Here is a 22,156-nt window from a genome sequence, read left to right as displayed (position 1 = left end):
ATGAAGAGATGCCGGAAAAAGAACTCGACAAATGCGATCCATGGTGGAGGGTATATAAGATTCGCCCCGGCCGAACTTAGCACGCTTTTACTTGTTTTATGTAATTTGGTCCTAAAGGCTGGTACTATATTCCCTTTTCGTGATATTTTTCGCCGATTATTTTTTTTAGATAATAGATTTATCGATCCATGTTTTGATATAGCTGCCATGTAAACCGATTTTGAAACTTGACTTCTTGAGCCACTAGAGAGCACAATTTTTATCCGATTTGGCTGAAATTTTGCATTAGGTGTTTTATTATGACTTACAACAACTGTGCTGAGTATGGTTGAAATTCGTCCGTAACCTGATATAGCTGTCATATAAACCGATCTGGGGTCTTGACTTCTTGAGCCTCTAGAGGGCGCAATTCCTCTCCGATTTGGCTGAAATTTTACATAACGTGTTTCGTTATGACCTTCAACAACTGTGCTAAGTATGGTTGAAATTCGTCCATAACCTGATATAACTGCCATATAAACCGATCTTGAATCTTAACTTCTTGAGCCACTAGAACAAGCAATTCTTATCCGATTTGGCTGAAATTTTGCACAGCGTGTTAAGTTATGTCTTCTAACGACTGGGCTAAGTATGGTTCAAATCGATCCATAACCTGATATAGCTGCCATGTAAACCGATCTGGGATCTTGACTTCTTGAGCCTCCAGAGGGCGAAATTATTATCCAATTTGGCTGAAATTGTTGTACAACGGCTTCTCCCATGACCTTCAACATACGTGTCAAATATGGTCCGAATCGGTCTATAGCCTGATATAGTTCCCATATAAACCGATCTCTCTATTTTACTTCTATTCGATTGCTCCTGAACCCACGAGTAGATTTCGAACAGCTGATACTCGATTATGCACTCGTTAACAAATGCGGTAATGCCAAAATAAAAATGTTCGAACAATTTTACTTGTTCACGTATGAGTTAATTCGGCCCCTGCACTTAATCGTTAAAAACGATAGCAGTTAATCGTTAAAGACGTCTTCGTGAGAAGACGAGGCTATAGTAAGTAAGAAGGAGTTCAGTATAGCTTTCGGTATCATAACAGGCCGTATAGCAGCTCGTGGTTCATACGTCGTCTATATTCTCCGTTAACGCAAACTGGTCCATATATTTTACGAATAATCTATCTCTCAAATACTCCAAGCACTACCTCATCTGCTTTCGCAAGTACCCATGCTTCAAAATCATATAACAGCACGGATAGTATCAGTATATTGTACAGTGTAATCTTCGTCTGTCGAGAGGTGACCTTGTTTCTAAACTGCTTGCTTAGTCCAAAGTAGCATCTGTTTGCCATTATTATTCTTCGCTTTATCTCAAAACTGGTGTCATTCGTTTCGGTTATGGCGGTGCCGAGGTAGATAAAGTTACTGACTGTCTCAAAGTTGTGGTTCCCAACTTTCTCCATTTTCTTTATCTGCTATCGGTTGTGCAAGGCGTTCTGGGAGTTGAAACCATCCATTTCGTCTTATCTCCATTTACTGCCAGACCTATTTTCACTGACTCTCTTTCGATTCTTTCAAAGGCTGCAGTTACTACTTCCGGTGACCGACCTATGATATCGATGTCGTCGGCATAGGTGTTCTCTTGTGATTAGTGTGTCATATCTAATCACATCTGCATCTCGTATAATCTTCTCCAGCAGGATATTAAAGAGATCACACGATAGGCTATCTCCTTGTCTGAAACCTCGTTTGGTATTAAATGGTTCGGAAAGATTCTTTCCTCTTCTTACTGAGGAACGCGTATCAGCAACTGTCATCCTGCAGAGTCTTATTAATTTTGCTGGGATACCAAACTCAGACATGGCTTGAAATACCTTTGAACGTAAAGGAGTATCGAAGGTGTTTTTGTAGTCAACAAAGAGATGGTAGGTGTTGATTTGTCCTTCTCGGGTCTTTTCCTGGATTTGACGCAGTGTGAATGTCTGGTCCAGGGTCGATTTACCAGGTCTTAAGCCGCATTGATAAGGCCCAATTATCTCATTGATTTAGGTTTTAATCTTTCACACAGTACGCTCGAGAGTATCTTGTTTGCGATGAAGAGGAGACTTATTCCTCTGTAGTTGGGACATTCCGTCTTGTATCCTTTCTTGTGTACAGAACATAGTATGATGAGGTTCCACTCATTTGTTATGCGTTCTTCTAGCCAGATTGCGCAGATAAGCTGATGCATACGCCTTATCAGCGTGTCGCCTCCGGTCTTAAATAGTTCAGCGGGTAACCCGTCGACTCCTGCTGCCTTGTTGTTCTTTAGTCGGGTCACTGCTACTTGGACCTCATTCTGACTAGGAAGTAAACATTCTACACCATCATCAGGGATTGGTTCTGCGGTATCCTCTTCGCTGCCAACATCGGACCCTAGCAGTTGGGTAAAATGTTCTTTCCATATCCTCTGCATGTTATCTGTGTCAATTACTAGATTTCCTTCTTTGTCTCTGCAGGAGGATGTGCCTGCACCAAAGCCATCGGTTTGATGTTTAATTCTTTGGTAGAATTTCCGTACTTCATTCTGACTCCTGTACAGGACTACGAGCTCATTTGTGCAAAATCGTTGCGCAACTAACCTAGCCTAGACCAATATTTGTAGAAATTGCAAACATAATTTCAAAGTTATTATCCTCCCCATCCTAAGCTAAAGGGTATTAAAAACAAAAATGCAATAAAAATAATTTAAATTGTTCTTTGTCATTTAATAAAGCAAAATGAGCACTTGAATTATTCTCTCTGTGATTATTTTAATGCAACAAGGTCAAATTTTTCAAGTAACGCATTCATACACAAGCAAGCGCATAGATATGCGCACACATGTGTGTGCTATGAATTTGACTGAAAAGCTTATCATACGCAGACATATCCTGGAACTAGAATATGTGCGTATTTGTTTTGCAAACAACAAGGATGTCAAGGTAAACATAGAGAGTACATGTAAATGTTGAAAAATTGTTTAAAAGGGTTCTGGTCAAACATAGAGCCAAATAAGCATTAGGATGAGTCGACACAAAGTAAGCACATATTTAAAAGATTTTACATATATTTGGGACAAATGCAGTATATGTGCCATTAGTGTCCCAAACCCCAAATTATCGCGTTATCGTCTCAATAAGCATCCCAGTTGAGAATTTTAGGTCCTAAAGTGAATTTTGTAATAAATGTACACATTTACTTGGCATTTATTGTTTAAATATGAACTGTGCCCTGCGCCACTATTGTGGCTGTGATGCAGTGTACGTGTCGGCGCAGATACTCATTAATTCTTATTACACGGGCCATGTCCGTGTAACCGCAGATCCTTTCTCTATTGTGATGCAGGGTATTATACCTTAGAGCAAAATTGCAAATTTTGCCCATGAACATTCCACTAAGGAACAGGGGCAAACTTTTCACATATCAATGAGCGCAGTCCGATTCAAGTTTAAGCTCAGTGATAAGGGGCCTCCTTTGTATAGCCGAGTCTGAACTGCGTGCCGCAGTGCGACACCTCTTTGGAGCGAATTTTTGCATGGCATAGTACCTCACAAATGTTGCCAGCCTTAGGAGAGGAAAACCACCTCTGAACATTTTTTTCTGCTCAACAGGTTTACCAAACCTGCGTTTCACTTTCATTCTATTCCTTCGACATATTATCATCTATCTCTTATTACATGTTCATTTAATGAATTCCGCAGCTCCGTAGAGCATACACCTGAAGCCTGTAGGCTAAGGAAGATCCTATCCTCGAGTCCTTTTACGGTGGGATATATCCAGAAGTCAGAAAATGTATGCACAATGTCTAATAAGGAAAAAACTAGAACTACTCGTGAAACTCTCCAACGGATAATGTGGCAACAGAAGAGGTTGTCACTTATTTCCATTCATCGGAGGTTGCTGGGGAAATCTGTATCTAAGTCGGAAATCCTTTGGACGGCTCTTTTAAGTTAACAGACTGGCTCCTTGACTTAGGAAGATATACTCTGCTTGTATCAGCGTGCCGTGTATACCTGTGGGATGGAGGGACACTAACGCCATTTTCATTCCAAAAGCAGGAAACTTTACCACAAGAAGGCGAAAGATTTTCATCCTATTAGTCTGTCTTCCTTTATGCTGAAGACTCTTGGGAGGTTGATAAAAACATATCTTAGGGCAAAGATCCCTGGAGATTGCATGTCTCGGCAATAGCATGCCTAATGAGAGGGTATGTCCACTGAAACTGCCCATCACGACCTAGTCGGCTGCATAGAGAGATCTCTCACTGTCAAGGAATATGCAATAGTAGCATTCCTTGACATTAAAGATGCTGGCAATAATGTAAAACCGACGTCAATAATGAAGGAGTTGGAGTTTCTAGGTATCAACACTACCGTAAACAAGTTTATTAATAACTTACTTTCCAAAAGATGCATTACGGCAGGCTTGGGATTTGTAGATATAACAAGTAAGAGCATGCTAAGTTTGGTCGGACCGAATCTAATATACCCTCCACCATGGATCGCATTTGTCGAGTGCTATGCGCAGTATCTCTTTTTAGGTAAACAATGCATATTGAATTACTACTGTTATGCTATTGCAGCTATATCAAGTTATAGTCCGATTCGGACCATAAATGAATGCTGAACATTGTAGAAGTCATTGTATAATATTTCAGTTCGTTCTGATAAGAATTGCGCCTTGTAGGTACTCAAGAAGTAAAATCGGGAGATAGGTTTATATGGGAGCTCTATCAAGCTATTGATCGATTCAGACCATATTAGACAAGAAGAAGGTCATGAGAGAAGCCGTTGTACAAAATTTCTGTCAAATTGGATGAGAATTGCCCCCTCTAGAGGCTCAAGAAGTCAAGATCCAATATCGGTTTATATGACAGCTATATCAGATAATGAACCGACTTGAATCATACTTAACACGGTTGTTGGGATTGATACCAAAACATTACGTGTCAAATCGGACGAGAATTGCGCCTTCTAGAGGCTCAAAAGGTCAAGACCCAAGAACGGTTTATATAACAGCTATATCAAAACATGGACCGATTTCAATCATTCTTAGCGTAATTATTGGAAGTACTACCAAAGCACTACGTGCAAAATTTCAATAAAATCTGATATGAATTGCACCCTCTAGAGGCTCAAGAAGTCAAGACCCAAGATCGGATTATATGGCAGCTATATCAAAACATGGACCGAATTGGCCCATTTAATACAATCCCAACCGACCTACACTTATAAAAAGTATTTGCGCAAAATATCAAGCAGCTAGCTTTACTCCTTCGAAAGTTAGCGTGCTTTCGACAGGCAGACGGACGGACGGACATGGCTAGATCGACTTAAAATGACATGACGATTAACAATACATATAATTTCTCAGACGCATAATTCGAGGTGTTACAAACAGAATGACGAAATTAGTATACCCCCATCCTATGGTGGAGGGTATAAAAAGGTGGGTAAGCAGAGGAACGCCTCAAGGAGGTGTACTGTATCCTCTACTTTGGAATAAAGCCATTAACAATATATTAATGTCACTGGAAGAAAAAGGTGTAAAAGTAGTCCCATATAGGAAAAGTATCCCTGCACTCTTAGAGATAAACTTCAGGAAGCTTTGCGTGCTACAGCGAAGTGTCCTACCGAAAGTGGTCTAGGTGTAAACCCGTGCAAGACAGAAGTTCTTTTCAACTGGAGATACAAGTTGCTTACAGTGAGAGGAGAGATTGTTCCAAGGGGAATGAAAGGCAACTCTTGCCCTAAAGACCTGCAAGAGGGATATTGACAAAAGTTGAGGATTTAAACCGCGCGTTATGCACTTTACGCATACTACAGTTGTTAGACCTATTGTGGAACACAATATAGTGCAGTGGTCTGGTAGACGGCGCTTCAAAAATCCACCTACTGTTCAATACCAAGCCGAAAGCGGTGGAATGGCTAAGATATAATGAAGATTGGCAGAAATATCTTCTCAGACTAGGAACTGTCTTACACACTCCAGGGGAACTGGAACTCTTTTTAGGCAAAGTATAAGTATAAGTATAAATAAGTAATGTCATGCTAATGGAGCTATCTTAAGTTATAGTCCAATTCGGACCATAAATTAATTGAATGTTGAACATTGTAGAAGTCATTGTGTAATATTTCAGTCCATTCCGATAAGAATTGCGCCTTGTAGCGGCTCAAGAAGCAAAATCGGGAGATCGGTTTATATGGGGGCAGTATTGAGCTATAGATCGATTCAGGCCATATTGGTCCCGTATGTTGAAGGTCATGGAAGAAGCCGTTGTACAAAATTCCTGTCAAATCGGATGAGAATTGCGCCCCCTCAAGGTTCAAGAAGTCAAAATCCCAGATGGGTTTATATGGCAGCTATATCAGATTATGTATCGATATGCGCCATACTAAGCACAGTTGTTGGAAGTCATAACAAAACAACTAGAGCAAAATTGCAGCCAAATCGGATAAGAATTGCGCATTCTAAAAGCTGAAGAAGTCAAGATCCAAGATCAGTTTATATGGTAGCTCTATCAAAACATGGAGCGATTTGGCCCATTTACAATCCCAACCGACCTACACTAATAAAAAGTATTTGTGCAAGATTTCAAGCGACTAGCTTTACTCCTTCGAAAGTTAGCGTGCTTTCGAAAGAGACTGACTGACAGACGGACAGACATGGCTTGATCGACTTAAAATGACATGACGATCAAGAATATATATACTTTATATATATTTATTGGGTTTTAGATGCATATTTGGAGGTGTTACAAAGAGAATAACGAAATTAGTATACCCCCATCCTATGGTGGAGGGTATAAAAACCCTTTATATTATCTGTGACTGGCAATTTAAATGGGTCGAAATTTTCGATCCCCACAACAATCCCCAATGCTTTACGGCCGCCCCTCAATGGTGGTGTATATTAAACTAAATTTCCATTTAATCTCTGTACACTTTTTGTGATGAATAAAATCTACTCATTAATGTTTTCTGGACATAAAATCTTTATTTCGCATAACAGCTCCATAAATGTGGAATTAAAAAGTCTGACCAACTTTTATAGGATTCCTTGGGACAGTTTTGGCTCGTGTAATATTCCAAATAGTACAAGAAAAACATTATGCCATTGCCAAAGGTTAAAGTGGTCCAAAAGAATAAATTTCCCCAAGATGCAGAAAGACGGCGTGTTATAAAAATGCAGGCAACTCCAAAGCCACAAAATAAAACAAACAATACGGGAAAGAACATTTTCAAGCCATAAATCAGGAAAAATTCGTGCATTAAAGCTGATAGTAGGTATACGACGAGGAGACAAGCGTTTTTCGATCCCTTAAAGACGTGTAAGTACAAATCCTTGTAGATTAACTCATAAAACCAGTCACCAACCACGACATTCCAATCACGAAAATAGGAATCGTAATTTCTAGCTGTCCACCAATCGCGACAAAACATTCGATCACCAAAGCGAAGCAGCTCGGCGGTGAAGTTTAGCCAAGCATGGAGTATTAAATAAAAAGTACCCAACAGTATTAACATACAAGGTGCAAGTATATCAAAAAAACGTTGCATATAAAACGACGCAAGCAATTCTTCCTTTCCAGAATTAGCCAAATATGGTCTAAGCTGATTCTCATGAATGAAACTGAAGAGAAATGTGATGCACACACACTCAGTGAAGCGGGCGACAGCGAATTTCCAACGAATATGCGAAGTTCTAGGGTAGCTATCACGGTAAAGAAATGTTGGGGCAAATAAATAATACAAATATTTCCCAAAAGTTGGCATGCTCTGGTCCAGTTTTCCTTTCGTATCTCTATGCGACAATCTTGCGCAGATGGTTCGCGTATACGCATGCATTTTCATAAGCATTCTACACGTTTCTAACAACAGCGCTGCGGTGGTAGCAAAAGGTAGATTCCATGTTTGGCATATTTTGCTAGGTATATAAATAAATGTTACTTGGGATGTGATGTAAGCGAGAAGGCATGATAAGGACCATAGCCGCTGCAAAGATCCTGGAAAGAAAATAAAGTTGTAGATCAGTGGAAAGTTATGGTTATCAAAAAAAAAACTATGCTTTACCATTCTCAAGAAATATTGCTCTAATGTTCCACCAAATGCGTATATTGTAATATAAGCTACAAACAAATGCTTTTTGTAAAATCCATACTCCAAAAGCATAATGGATATCACGAAAGCCCAACTTAATGGTATCCAATCCAAATCTGACACTGAAAAAAATAAAAAGGTTTTATATATTATGGAATTAACAACATAAAAGAAAATTTGGTGTTGTGGTCATCTGGCTTTACCTTCCCATTGCAAAAGCTATTCGATCATTAAACTCGCCTCAAAATAGCAATGAAATAAAGTGATCTTCCCCTTAACGGTACTATAACCTGAACACTCGCACCAATAGCGATAACCGTTGACGTTGTACAGCGTTCGGAGCTATTGGCATAACTTCCGAAAGATGTATATACCATGGAAGTTATAGTATTGTAGTTGTGTGGAAAATAAGTCCATCACTACAACCCAAACACATGCATTGCAAATGAAGTGTGCAGGGTGTCGAGCTTGGTTAGTGTCGTACTTACATTATAAAGGCGTTTTCGCAATGAATTCGATATAAGAACCACCTACCAATTTACGACCCTTGAAGCCTCTGCTCCTAAAGTTATCTGATGAATGACTTCCTTAACCATAAGTTTGACACGCGTCATACAAGTAAAAAGGCGTTAAGTTCGGCCAGGCCGAACTTTGGGTACCCACCACCACGGGTATATATGTAGACCACCTTTCATCAAAATCCGGTGAAAATTGCATACCTTATGTCCCATAGCAGTTATATCGAAATATGATCCTATTTGAACCAAATACTAATAAGTACATGTCACTGTTCAATTGTGTATAACAAAATATTGGACTTTTTAGTAGCTATATCTAAAAATAAACCGATCTGAACCATATACAATATGGATGTCGAAAAGCCTAACACAAGTCAATGTGTCAAATTTCAGTTAAATCGGATTATAAATGAACATTTTTTTGGAGCCAAGACAATAAATCGAGATATCAGTCTATATGGCAGCAATATGCAAATCTTGATCGATCTAGACCAAATTGCAGAAATATATGGAGGGGCTTAACTTAACTCTCGGTCCCAAAGTTCTGCGACATCGGCCAATAAATGCGACTTTTATGGGCCTAAGACCCTAAATCGGAGGATCGGTCTATATGGCAGCTATATCCAAATCTGAACCGATCTGGGCCAAATTGAAAAACGATGTCGAAAGGCTTAACACAACTCACTGTCCCAAATTTCAGCAATATCGGATAATAAATGTGGCTTTTACGGGCCTAAGACCCTAAATCGGCGGATCGGTCTATATGGCAGCTATATCCAAATCTGGACCGATCTGGGCCAAATTCACGAAGAATATCTAAGGGCCTAACACAACTCATTGTCCCAAATTTCAGCAAAATCGAATAATAATAGTGGCTTTTATTGGCCTAAGGCCCTAAATCGGCGGATCGGTCTATATGGGGGCTATATCAAGATATAGTCCAATATAGCTCATCTTCGAACTTAACCTGCTTATGGACAAAAAAAGAATCTGTGCAAAGTTTCAGCTGAATATCTCTATTTGCAAAGACTGTAGCGTGATTTCAACAGACAGACGGACGGACATGTCTAGATCGTCTTAGATTTTTAAGCTGATCAAGAATATATACACTTTATGGATATTTCGATGTGTTGCAAACGGAATGACACAATGAATATACCCCCATTCTTCGGTAGTGGGTATAAAAAGGAAACATTTTCAATACCTGCCGGCAGGTATCCCCGAAAGTGGAGAAAACGAGTAAGCTCGTGCTTATGGACTAAAGAACAATTAGTTTATCATCCTTAGTCCCTTTAAGGAACAGAAAGACTACTTAAAAGGTATATAAGGACCCTTCTCGATCCTCCATTGGTCTAGATCTAAGGGCATTCGTAGAGATGGGTTTCTACCGGGTAAATACCCAACGCTTGGGTATTTATGGGGTAAATACCCAATTTAGGGTCTAAGGCCCATAAAAGCCACATTTATTATCCGATTTTGCTGAAATTTGGGACAGTGAGATGTGTTAGGCCCTTCGACATCTTTCTTCAATTTGGCCCTGATCAGCTCAGATTTGGATATAGCTGCCATATAAACCGATCTCTCGATTTAAGGTCTTGGGCCCATAGAAGGCTCATTTATCGTCCGATGTCGCCGTGATTTGGGGCAGTGAGTTGAGTTAAGCCCGTCGACATACTTCTGCAATATGGCACAGATCGGTCCAGATTTGGATATAGCTTCCGTAGAGACCGATCTCCCGATTTAAGGTTTTGGAACCATAAAAGGCACATTTATAGTCCGATGTCGTCGAAATTTGGGACAGTGAGTTATGTTAAGCCCTTCGCAATTCTTCTTCAATTTGGCTCAGATCGGCTCAGATTTGGATATAGCTGCCATATAGACCGATCACTCAATTTAACGTTTTGAGGCAATAAAAGGCGCATTTATTGTTGGGTAATATAAGCACAAATTCGGCACGGACATTGAGTGGTCTAATATATATGTCACTATTTAATTTTGTAGAACAAAATATTGATCTTTTTGCCAGATATATCCAATTATAAACCTATCTGAACCATATTAAGGTCGGATATCGTGAGGCTCAGGAAAACTCACTGTTTCAAATTTCAGCGAAATCGGGTAATAAGTAAAGCTTTTATTGGCTTCAGACCCCTTATCGGCAGATCGGTCTATATGGCAGCTATATCTAAATATAGTCCGATCAAAATCATATTTAGATCGGATATTGGGATGTGTTAACCTACTTACTGTTTCAAATTTCAGTGAAATCGGGTAATAGATAAAGCTTTTATGGGCTTCAGACCCTTAATCGGGAGATCGGTCTATATGGCAGCTATATCAAATATGGACCGATCTAATCCATATTTAGGACAGATGTCGGAAGGCTTAAAATAACCCACTGTTGCAAATTTCGGCGAGATAAGGTAATAAATAAAGCTTTTATAGTCCTCAGACCCACTATCGGGAGATCAGTCTATATGGTAGCTATATCTAAATATAGTCCGATCTAAACCATATTTGGATCAGTTGTCGGGAAGCCTTAAACTACTCATTGTTTAAAATTTCAGCGAAATCGGATGAAAAATAAAGTTTTTATGGGCATTAGACCCTTTATTGGAAAATCGGTCAATATAGCAGATATATCCAAATATGGTGCAATTTGGCCAGTGTGCATGGAAAGTTGGGGGCATTCATGACAATTTGGTAGATAAAAAACCATTCCATTCTAGTGAACTGTTGATATCATGCTGAAAGGCTGGATTATCAACGCGTCACTAGCGGAGCTTATCATTGAGCTTAAACTTTAATCGGACTGCACTCATTGATATGAGAAAAGTATCCCCTGTTCCTTAGTAGAACGTTCATGGGAAATTTAGTAGTAATTCCGCAAATAGAGGTTTTATCTCCTCTTTGGTGGGTTTAAACGGGATTCTCAGGCTCTTCGTGGAGAAAAGAGTGAAGGTCTTTGCTTTCGTAGATGGTGGGTGGCCTATTTTTGCAGACCACGTACAGTGGGAGCTGATAAGGCTATCTGCGCGTAAACTTTAGAGCTGGAACAAATTTCCATATGCTAGTGAAGAATCAACGTTGTAGGAAGGATCGTAAGGTATGGACCTGAGCTCTCCGCAAGATTACCGTTTTGCGTCAAATATTAGCCAAAGCATGTGAGAATTGAGGCTTCTAGGGGCTCAAGAAGTAAAATCCCAAAACCGGTTTATATGGGGGTTATATCAGTTTTTATACCGATTATACTTGACATAGATGTTGGAAATCAGAACAGAAGTCTTTGTGCCGAATTTCGGCCAAATCGAATGAATATGAAGGCTTTTATGGGCTTAAGAAGATAAATCCGGTTGATATGGGGACTATATCAGTTTATAGTCCGATGTGAATAATACTCGGCATGGGCGTCGAAAGTTAAAACAGTAGTCCTTATAATGAATATCAGATGAAAATTGAAGCCTCTAGGGCTCAAGAAGTTAAATCCGGGAATCGATTGATATGGGAGCTATATCCAAATCTGAACCGCTATGGCCCATTTCCAATCCCCAAAAACCTACATGAATAAGAAGAATCTATGACAATGTTCAAGCGGCTTTCTTTACGCGTACGACCGTTATCGTGATTTCGACAGACGAATACGGCCAGATCGACTCACAATGTTGACACGATCAAGAATATATATAGTTTATGGTGTCGTAGATCAATATTTCAAGATGTTACAAACGAAATGACTAGATGGTGGTGGGTATAAAATTTTGGAACGGTTTCCTTCAAAGTAGAAAATTCAATTCAATATGTTTGCAGACATCAAGTGTATATCTAAAAAAAAGTCCGATTTGAGCCATTTACAATCCCAACTTATATATGTAAATCAATAAAAAGTATTTGTGCGGCTAGCCTTCTTCATGAAAAATGTTGTATGCATTTGACATACGACTAGCGGACACAGCTAGATCGACTAATAATATCAGAGCTTTCAATAATATATGGACATATATATGTAGTATATATAGGACCATAAGTCAATATTTCTGAGTTGTCACAAAAGGGATGTGAAAGACTTACGGATAAAATCGATATTTACCTGCCTCTCATGCAATAATCGTTGATGATGTTATTCAATAAATATACGAAAAATATGACATATGATATGTGATAAATAGTCTTTATGTGAGTCACTTTCGAAAGGGCTGTCAAATAAGATTCACGTCTTAGAAACATTTTCTCTGTCATCATTCCCTCTTTTTTCTTATTTGTGTCTTCCTTCTTTCCAATCGTAGATGGGGGGTTATTTATCATATTCGGATTTCCACCATCGGGTTCTGCTGAAGCCTTGATCCCATCAGATGTTTTCGTTGTCTGTCGACGATTAATCCAAACATTTGACTTTTGATCTTTTGAAGAATTGGCAAAATTTCGAAATTCCAAGGAGTACAGTTCACGTCTATTGAGTTCCTTTTCATGGTCTTCGATTACATCAGTTAAATCCAAAGGCTCATCTCTAAGTGTCCTTGCGTTTGCATTGCCATGTGAGATGGTGGATCCTATAAAAAATAATAACCACAAGTAAAAGCATGCATGAATATTATATTACCCTCCACCATGGATCGCATTTTTCGAGTTATTTTCCCGGTGCCTCTTTTTAGGCAAACAAAGGAAAGGAAAGTATAAAAGAAAAGAATTGCTATGCTATTGGAGCTATATCAAGTTTTGGTCCTATTCGGATCATAATGAAATGAATGTTGGAGACCACAGTAGAAGTCATTGTGTAAAATTTCAGCCAAATCGAATAAGGATTTCGCCCTTTTAGGGGCTCAAAAAGTAAAATAGGGAGATCGTTTTATAACGGAGCTGTATTAGGTTATAGACCGATTCAGACCATATTTGACACGTATGTAGAAGGTCATGGGAGAAGCCGTTGTACAAAATGTCACTCAAATCAGATATTACTTGCGCCCTATAGAGGCTCAAGAAGTCAAGATCCCTGATCGTTTTATATGGTAGCTATATCAGGTTATGGACCGATTTAAACCATACTTTACACAGTTGGTGAAAGTCATAACGAAACACGTCGGTCAAAATTTTAGCAAAATCGGATAGGATTTGGGCCATATAAAGGCTCACGAAGTCAAGACCCCAAATCGGTTTATATGACAACTATATCAGATCATGCATCGATTTTACCCGTACTTTGCACAGTTGTTGGAAATCGTAACAAAACACCTCATGCAAAATTTCAGCTAAATCGGATAAAAATTGCGCGCTCTAGTGGCTTAAGAAGTCAAGATCTAAGATCGGTTCATATGGCGCGACGGAACCCTTGTATTGCCATCTGGAAGATCATGTTACACGGATGGATCAAAGCTAGAGGACAGAGTGGGCCTTGGGGTTTACATTGAAAGCCCAGGGACTGAGATCTGTTTAAGACTGCCTGACCATAATACGGTCCTGCAGGCGGAGATCCGGGCGATCACGGAATGCGTGAAATGGTGTGATGGACGTCGAGTGTGAACATCTTTACCGACAATAAAATTGCCATAAGGGCAATAACAACCAGTACGGTAAGGTCACGAACCGTCTTGCAGTGTAAGAAGAAGATTAACGCCTTCTCTGAGGATGGGAAAATCCGCATTATTTGGTTGCCGGGCCATAACGGAGTAAGGGGGAAATAAAAGGGACTGCCGTCAATAAACTTGGTTAAACCGAAGCCTTTCGGGTCGACGCAGTCTGAGTTAAGAGAATGGGCGACGAATGCGCATACAACATTGTGGAACAGCGAAACGGTCGGTAGAACGGCGAAAATCCTGTGGGGGGATTCAGATCGTGAGAAGACGAGGCTATTACTGAAAGGAAGCAAGAAGGAGGTCAGTATAGCTATTGGTATCATAGCGGGACACATAAGACTACGAGCTCACTTATGTAAAATCGGTGCGGCAAGTGATAGCATGTGTAGGGCATGCGGGGAAGAAGATGAGATGTTGGAGCATTTCCTTTGTCATTGCCCGGCTTTCGCGTCCAACAGATACCGGTACTTAGGTGGAGACACAATGTCAGACATGAACCAACTTAGGTGAGTGGCATTGAAAACAATTAAGTATTTTGTAAGTAGCACGGAATTCCTAACTTAAAATTTTCTTTTTAGAGGTAACTTTATAGTTTGTAGAGCGCACAGCAAGCCGATTACTGGCTTAGGTGTATGTCCATAGTGGCATGGGGCGGATTAATATCTGCACCCTCTTTTCAACCGAACCCAGGGTAGGCTCAATGGTAAGGAGCCTCCTTTTTATAGCCGAGTCCGAACAGCGTGCCGCAGTACGACACCTCTTTGGAGAGAAGTTTTACATGGTATAGTATAGTTGCCATCATTAGGAGGGGAAAACCACTGCTGAAATTTTTTTCTGATGGTCTCGCCAGGATTCGAACCCAGGCGTTCAGCGTTATAGGCGGAAATGCTAACCTCGTGCTACGGTAGCCTCATATAATAGTTAATTTTCGAGATGGGCTACACCGTAATTTATCTTAATAAAGTTCCCATATAGGCTGATCTCCCGGATAGACTTCTTAAACGAATAAAATGCAAATTGACCCAATTTCGGTGTAATTCGAAAAGGATAGCTGCTATGGGGCATAAGGTATGCATTTTTAACCGGATTTTGACGAATGGTGATATACATATATATCCGAGGTGGTGGGTATCCAAAGTTCGGCCCGGCCGAACTTTACGCCTTTTTACTTGTTTTTTATTCCCTCCACCATAGGATGGGGGGTATACTAATTTCGTCATTCTGTTTGTAACTACTCGAAATATTCGTCTGAGACCCCATAAAGTAGATATATTCTTGATCGTCGCGACATTTTACGTCGATCTAGCCATGTCCGTCCGTCTGTCCATCCGTCTGTTCGTCCGTCCGTCTGTCGAAAGCACGCTAACTTCCGAAGGAGTAAAGCTAGCTGCTTGAAATTTTGCACAGACACTTCTTATTAGTGTAGGTCGGTTTTGTAAATGGGCCATATCGGTGCATGTTTTGATATACCTGCCATATAAACCGATCTTGACTTCTTAAGCCTCTGGGGGGCGCAATTCTTATCCGATTGGAATGAAATTTTGCACGACGTGTTTTGTTATGATATCCAACAACTTTGCTATGTATGGTTCGAATCGGTCCATAACCTAATATAGTTGTCATATAAACCGATCTTGGGTCTTGACTTCTTGAGCCTCTAGAGTGCGCAATTCTTATCCGATTGGAATGAAATTTGGCACGACGTGTTTTTTTGTGATATCCAACAACTGTGCTAAGTATGGTTCAAATCGGTCTATAACCTGATATAGCTGTCATATAATCCGATCTTGGGTCTTGACTTCTTGAGCCTCTCGAGGGCGCAATTCTTATCCGATTTTAAAGAATTTTAGCACGAAGTATTTTATTATGATATCCAACAACTGTGGCAAGTATGGTTCGAATCGGTCTATATCCTGATATAGCTGCTATATAAACCGATTTTGGGTCTTGACTTTTTGAGCCTCTAGAGTGCGCAATTCTTATCCGATTGGAATGAAATTTTGCACGATGTGTTTTGTTATGATATCCAACGACTGTGCCAAGTATGGTTTAAATCGGCCTTTAACCTGATATAGCTGTCATATAAAACGATCTTGGGTCTTGAATTCTTGAATTCTTGAGCCTCTCGAGGGCGCAATTCTTATCCGATTTTAAAGAATTTTAGCACGAAGTATTTTGTTATGATATCCAACAACTGTGGCAAGTATGGTTCGAATCGGTCTATATCTTGATAAAGATGCCATATAAACCGATTTTGGGTCTTGACTTCTTGAGCCTCTAGAGTGCGCAATTCTTATCCGATTGGAATGAAATTTCGCACGACGTGTTTTGTTATGATATCCAACGACTGCGCCAAGTATGGTTCAAATCGGTTCATAACCTGATATAGCTGTCATATAAATCGATTTTGGGTCTTGACTATTTGAGCCTCTAGAGATCGTAATTATTATCCGATTTGCCTGAAATTTTGTACGATGGATTCTCTCATGACCATCAACATACGTGTTCATTATGGTCTGATTCTGTCTATATCCTGATACAGCTCCCATATAAATCGATCTCTCTATTTTACTTATTGAGCCCCCAAAGGGCGCAATTCTTATTCGAATTCGCTGACATTTTACACAGGTCTCCAACATATAATTTAATTGTGGTCCAAACCGGACCATATCTTGATATCGCTCTAATAGCAGAGTAAATCTTTTCTTATATCCTTTTTGTCTAAGAAGAGATGCCGGGAAAAGAACTCGACAAATGCGATCCATGGTGAAGGGTATATAAGATTCGACCCGGCCGAACTTAGCACGCTTTAACTTGTTTTTTTTTTTCTTTTTGTTTTGGGTGAGGCTGGTCTCTTGTTTTGTGTTTGCGAAGACATTTGTGGATATATTTTCTCTAGAGATTAAAAGGATATCTTGTTTGAGTGTTTTTGTTTTAACATCTCTGCATATGGTTCTACATTGACCCATATTTATATATATTTGCCTCAATTCCGAGTCGATTATAATAACATGTAGTGGGCTTTCTTAGCCAATTTGCATTTCGTCTCGTAATAAATAATAGCAACACAAATTAAAATTTAAACAAAACATCATTAGACTTACGAGTTTGCGAGTTTTTCGCCGATTCGCTTGATTTGCCAATGAAATCTAAAGTCATTTCGTTTTTGGTTTTCTTATGGAAACTAAAAGGCCAAACTTCATGCACTTTTATATTAATAATTGAGAAAGTTTGTTTACTTCAATTTTGGACTTATATCGCTGGAGAACAATTAAACACAAGTTTTCGCTCTATTCGTCAACTACTCCATTTAAAAATAGTACCGCAAGAAATGCGACTTATTCAAGCAAACTGATTTTTGTGTTTGAAACGCTAGAAATCAGTTTATGAACTAAACTGATTTATGACCAACAACTTGATACACTATTTTCACAACATGTATTTATACAATTCACGCCGGCTTGGTCTTTGAGTTGGTCTTTAATTTCTACGCTACTTCCAGTGTTAGATACATCACGTTCAGTATAAACTTCGCCCATAGAACCTGACTTTATTTTAATTGCTTGTAGAGATAATTCATTCATATTTTTTAACTTTTCATACAGAATTCATAATAAATTTTATGCAAAACTGCTATTGTAAAATTGGTTTGAAAATACTATTCAAGGTGGCTATTATAAGACAATTGTGTCGTTTTTTTACCAGTCTAGCGGATTCGGTAGCTTATAGATAAATAAAACGTCAAACGTTGACAGCCCGGACAAAACTCCAAACATTGATAAATTATATATAGATAAAGAATTTGAACTTTGCACATAGTCTGGTTGGTAGCGCATGTGAATATAGATAAATAAAAATTATCTAAAAACATGCCGCAAGCAGAATTCTGCTCTCAATGGCATGCAGTTTGCATCGTTTGCATTTTCTTCTTCTATGACTATGACTGAACATTTGTTGCACTAGCCGAACGTAGAATAGCGTTCCAAACACCTCCATCTTCTGCGATCATTCTAAAATCTCTGACACCAAGTTTCGAGGTGTCTCCTACCACTTGATTTTTCCATGGGGCTTTTGGTCTTCCCGGTTTGCATATACCACCGTGTTTGCCTTCAAAAGACATCTTTGCTGGAGCTTCTTCATTCATTCTGACAACATGACCTAGCCAACGCAGCCGTTGTATCTTGATGCGTGTAACTATGCTATCGTCGTCATACAGCTCGTGGTTCATACGTCGCCTATATTCTTCATTAACGCAAACTGGTCCATACTGCCTCTTCTGCTTTCACAAGTACCCATGCTTCAGAACCATATAACAGCACGGGTAGTATCAGTGTCTTGTATAGTGTAATCTTCGTCTGTCGAGAGGTGGCCTTGTTTCTAAACTGCTTACTTAGTCCAAAGTAGAAATCTGTTTGCCAGTATTATTCTTCGCTTTATCTCAAAACTGGTGTCATTCGTTTCGGTTACGGCGGTGCCGAGATAGATAAAGTTACTGACTATCTCAAAGTTGTGGTTCCCAACTTTCTCCATTTTCTTTATCTGCTCGGTTGTACTAGGCGTTTTAGTAGTTGAAACCATCCATTTCGTCTTATCTCCACTTACAGCCAGACCCATTTTCACTGACTCTCTTTCGATTCTTTCAAAGGCTGCAGTTACTACTTCCGGTGACCGAACTATGATGTCGATGTCGTCAGCATAGGCGAGTAACATGTGCTCTCTTGTGCTTAGTGTGCCATATCTATTCACATCTACATCTCGTATAATCTTCTCCAGCAGGATATTAAAGAGATCACACGATAGGCTGTCTCCTTGTCTGAAAACTCGTTTGGTATTGAATGGTTCAGAGAGGTTCTTCCTATATTTACTGAGGAACTCGTATCAGCAAGTGTCATCTTACCTTTGAATGTAAAGGAGTATCGAAAGCGGCTTTGTAGTCAACAAAGAGATGATAGGTGTTGATTTGTCGTTCTCGGGTCTTTTCCAGGATTTGGCGCAGTGTGAATATCTGGTCCATGGTGCATTTACCAGGTCTAAAGCCGCATTGATAGGGCCCAATTATCTCATTGACTATAGGTTTTTATCTTTCATACAGTACGCTCGAGGGTATATTGTATTCGATGGGGAGGAGACTTATTCCTCTGTAGTTGGCACATACCGTCTTGTCTCCTTTCTTGTGTACGGGACATAGTATGCTGAGGTTCCAATCATCGGGTATGGGTTCTTCCAACCAGATTGCGCAGATAAGCTGATGCATACGCCTTATCAGCGTGTTGCCTCCGGTCTTAAATAGTTCAGCGGGTAACCCGTAGGCTCCTGCTGCCTTGTTATTCTTTAGTCGGGTCACTGCTACTTGGGTCTCATTCTGACTAGGAGGTAAACATTCTATACCATCATCAGGGATTGGTTCTGCAGTATTGTCTTCGTCGCCAACGTCGGACACTAGCAGTTGGGTAAAATGTTCTTTCCATATCATCAGCATGCTATCTGCGTCAGTTATCAGGAAATCGGTTCATATGGCGGCTATATCAGGTTATAGACAGATGGACCATACTTTACACAGTTGTTGGAAGTCATACTAAAACGTCATGTGAAAAAATTCAACCAAATTGGATAACAATTGCGCCCTCTAGAGGCTCAAGAAGTCTAATAGGGAGATCGGTTTATATGGCAGTTATATCAGTATATGGACTGATTTAGATCATACTTGACACCGTTGTTGAAAGTCGTAGCAAAATGATATGTGCAAAATTTTAATCAAATTGAAGAAGAAGTCTAGTCGGGAAAACGGTTTATATGGTGCTATATCAGGATATGAACTGACTTAGACCATACTTGACACAGTTGTTAGAAGTCAACCAAAATGATATGTGCAAAATTTCAATAAAAGTGGATAACAATTGCGCCGTCTAGAGGCTCAAGATATCCAATCGGGAAATCAATTTATATGGCGGCTATATCAGGATATAGACAGATTGGGACCAAAGTTGTTGGAAGTCATACCAAACCGACATGTGCAAAATTTAAATCAAATTGGATAACAATTGCGCCCTCTAGAGGCTCAAGAAGTCCAATAGGGAGATCGATTTATATGGCAGCTATATCAGGCTATGAACTGATTAAGACCATACATAACACAGTTATTGGAAGTCATAACAAAACACCTCATGTAAAAATTCTGCTAAATCGGATAAGAATTGCGCCATCTAGAAGCTCAAGAAGTCAAGACCCAAGATCGGTTTATATGGCAGCTATATCAATACATGAACCGATTTGGCCCATTTACAACCCCAAACGATCTACATCAATAAAAAGTATTTGTGTAGAATTTCAAGCCACAGGCTTTACTACTTCGAAGGTTAGGTTAGGTTAGGTTAGGTTTAAGTCGGACTCTGCCATCAGACTCGCTTAGACGTTTTCGTCCATTGTGATACCACAGGAACACAAGAAGGAAGATGCCTTCTAGTTTCTACCGTTGAACCATCCAGATCGCTTTAAAAAGTCCAATAACTTGCGAATTAAATCAGACAGCTAATACGGGACACACACACAGAAGGTGTTCTATAGTCTCTTTTTCTTCGATGTCCTTACATCTTCTGCAAAAGTCGTTGATGCCAACCTTCAGTCTGTCCGCATGTTTTCCGATTAGACAGTGACCTGTCATGACGGACACAATGACTGAGACGTCTGTTCTAGCCAATGACAGCAAGGCAGTAGACCTCTTCAAGTCTAGATGAGGTCACATAGTTTTGGAATGCTTACAGCCCCCTCTTTGTGACCATCTTTCATTCGTTGCCCTTCGGGCCTGGTCCTGAAAACTTAGCTTACATGTCGCTAGAGGAATACCCACAGATTCCAGTGTCCCTGGAGTGTGTAAGGTAGTTCCTAGTCTCGCAAGCTCATCCGCTTTACAATTCCCTGGGATATCTTTGTGGCGCGGCACCCAGAACACGTCAATTTTGAACTGTTCAGCCCTAGTTGAGAGATCTGCGACAGTCGAGGGCGGTTTTTTGATCAGAAATACGTTCTCCAGGGATTTAATGGCTCCCTGGCTGTCTGAGAAGATATTTATGCCAATCGTCGATATTTATGCAAATCGACATTCCATCACTTCTTTAATTGCAAGGATCTACGCTTGATACACACTACAGTGGTCGGGTAACCTTTTCTTTAGAATACACCCCAAGGCCCACCTGGTCGTTTAGTTTGGATCCATCCGTATAGAACTTCTGTTTCCAGGGATATTGTAGTTCCAATCAGTTCTATCAGGAATAGTGGTACAGTAATTTTTATCAAAAAGCGACTCAGGTAGGGTGTATTCCACACTGCCTGGAACATCGGATATTGTATCAAGGATAACACAGTGTCCGTAGCCGCCACATGACCAAAGAGAAAGCTCATTTACCCTCACGGCAGTGATCGCTGCAATTTATCTAGCACAATGTAGAGGCATAAGATGTAGCATTAAATTCAGTCCACCACATGGTACTACTTCGAATGTTAGCGTGCTTTCGACAGAAGGGCGGATGGAATTCTGTTTTGACAGAAGTTTGGTATGTAGAATAAAATTATGCCCCTCAATTTAGTTTTTAACCTTCCACCATAGGATGGGGGTTTACTAATTTCTTCATTCAGTTTGTAACTACTCGAAATATTCGTCTGAGGCCCCATAAACTATATATATTCTTGTTCGTCGTGAAATTTTATGTCGATCTAGCCATGTCCGTCCGTCTGTCTGTCGAAAGCACTCTAACTTTCGAAGGAGTAAAGCTAGCCGCTTGATTTTGCAAAAATACTTCTTATTAGTGTAGGTCGGTTGGGATTGTAAATGAGCCATATCGGTCCATGTTTTGGTATAGCTGCCATATACCATGACATGTTGTGCCAAATATGGTTCAAATCAATCCATAACCTTATATAGCTGTCACATAAACTGATCTGGGATATTGACTTCTTGA

The 22,156-nt window shown here is 39.8% G+C and overlaps 1 protein-coding gene across 1 annotated transcript; it reads right to left on the bottom strand.

Annotated features, from left to right (window-relative positions):
• Positions 1-6,991: 6,991 nt before the first annotated feature.
• Positions 6,992-17,583, bottom strand: LOC106088722 (sterol O-acyltransferase 1). The gene is made up of 4 exons (XM_013254377.2): positions 17,306-17,583; positions 12,722-13,181; positions 8,090-8,238; positions 6,992-8,022 (listed from the first exon to the last, which is right to left on the bottom strand). Exons 1-4 carry the CDS (start codon positions 17,358-17,360, stop codon positions 7,013-7,015), a joined length of 1,674 nt encoding a protein of 557 aa, XP_013109831.1. The 5' UTR covers positions 17,361-17,583; the 3' UTR covers positions 6,992-7,012.
• Positions 17,584-22,156: the final 4,573 nt, after the last annotated feature.

Source organism: Stomoxys calcitrans, chromosome 5 (assembly GCF_963082655.1).
Source record: "Stomoxys calcitrans chromosome 5, idStoCalc2.1, whole genome shotgun sequence".
Classification (NCBI taxonomy): domain Eukaryota; kingdom Metazoa; phylum Arthropoda; class Insecta; order Diptera; family Muscidae; genus Stomoxys; species Stomoxys calcitrans.
Note: the sequence above shows the minus strand (reverse complement) of the source record. Positions and strands in the feature narration are given on the sequence as shown.

Bases quoted from the DNA above. Each gene is read 5' to 3' on its own strand.
- LOC106088722 (XM_013254377.2), bottom strand. From the start codon at position 17,360: ATGACTTTAGATTTCATTGGCAAATCAAGCGAATCGGCGAAAAACTCG. The intron at 13,182-17,305 runs GTAAGTCTAATG...TATTTTTTATAG, and splicing joins GGCGAAAAACTCGCAAACTC to GATCCACCATCTCACATGGC. The intron at 8,239-12,721 runs GTAAATATCGAT...TATTTTTTTCAG, and splicing joins GATTATTGCATGAGAGGCAG to TGTCAGATTTGGATTGGATA.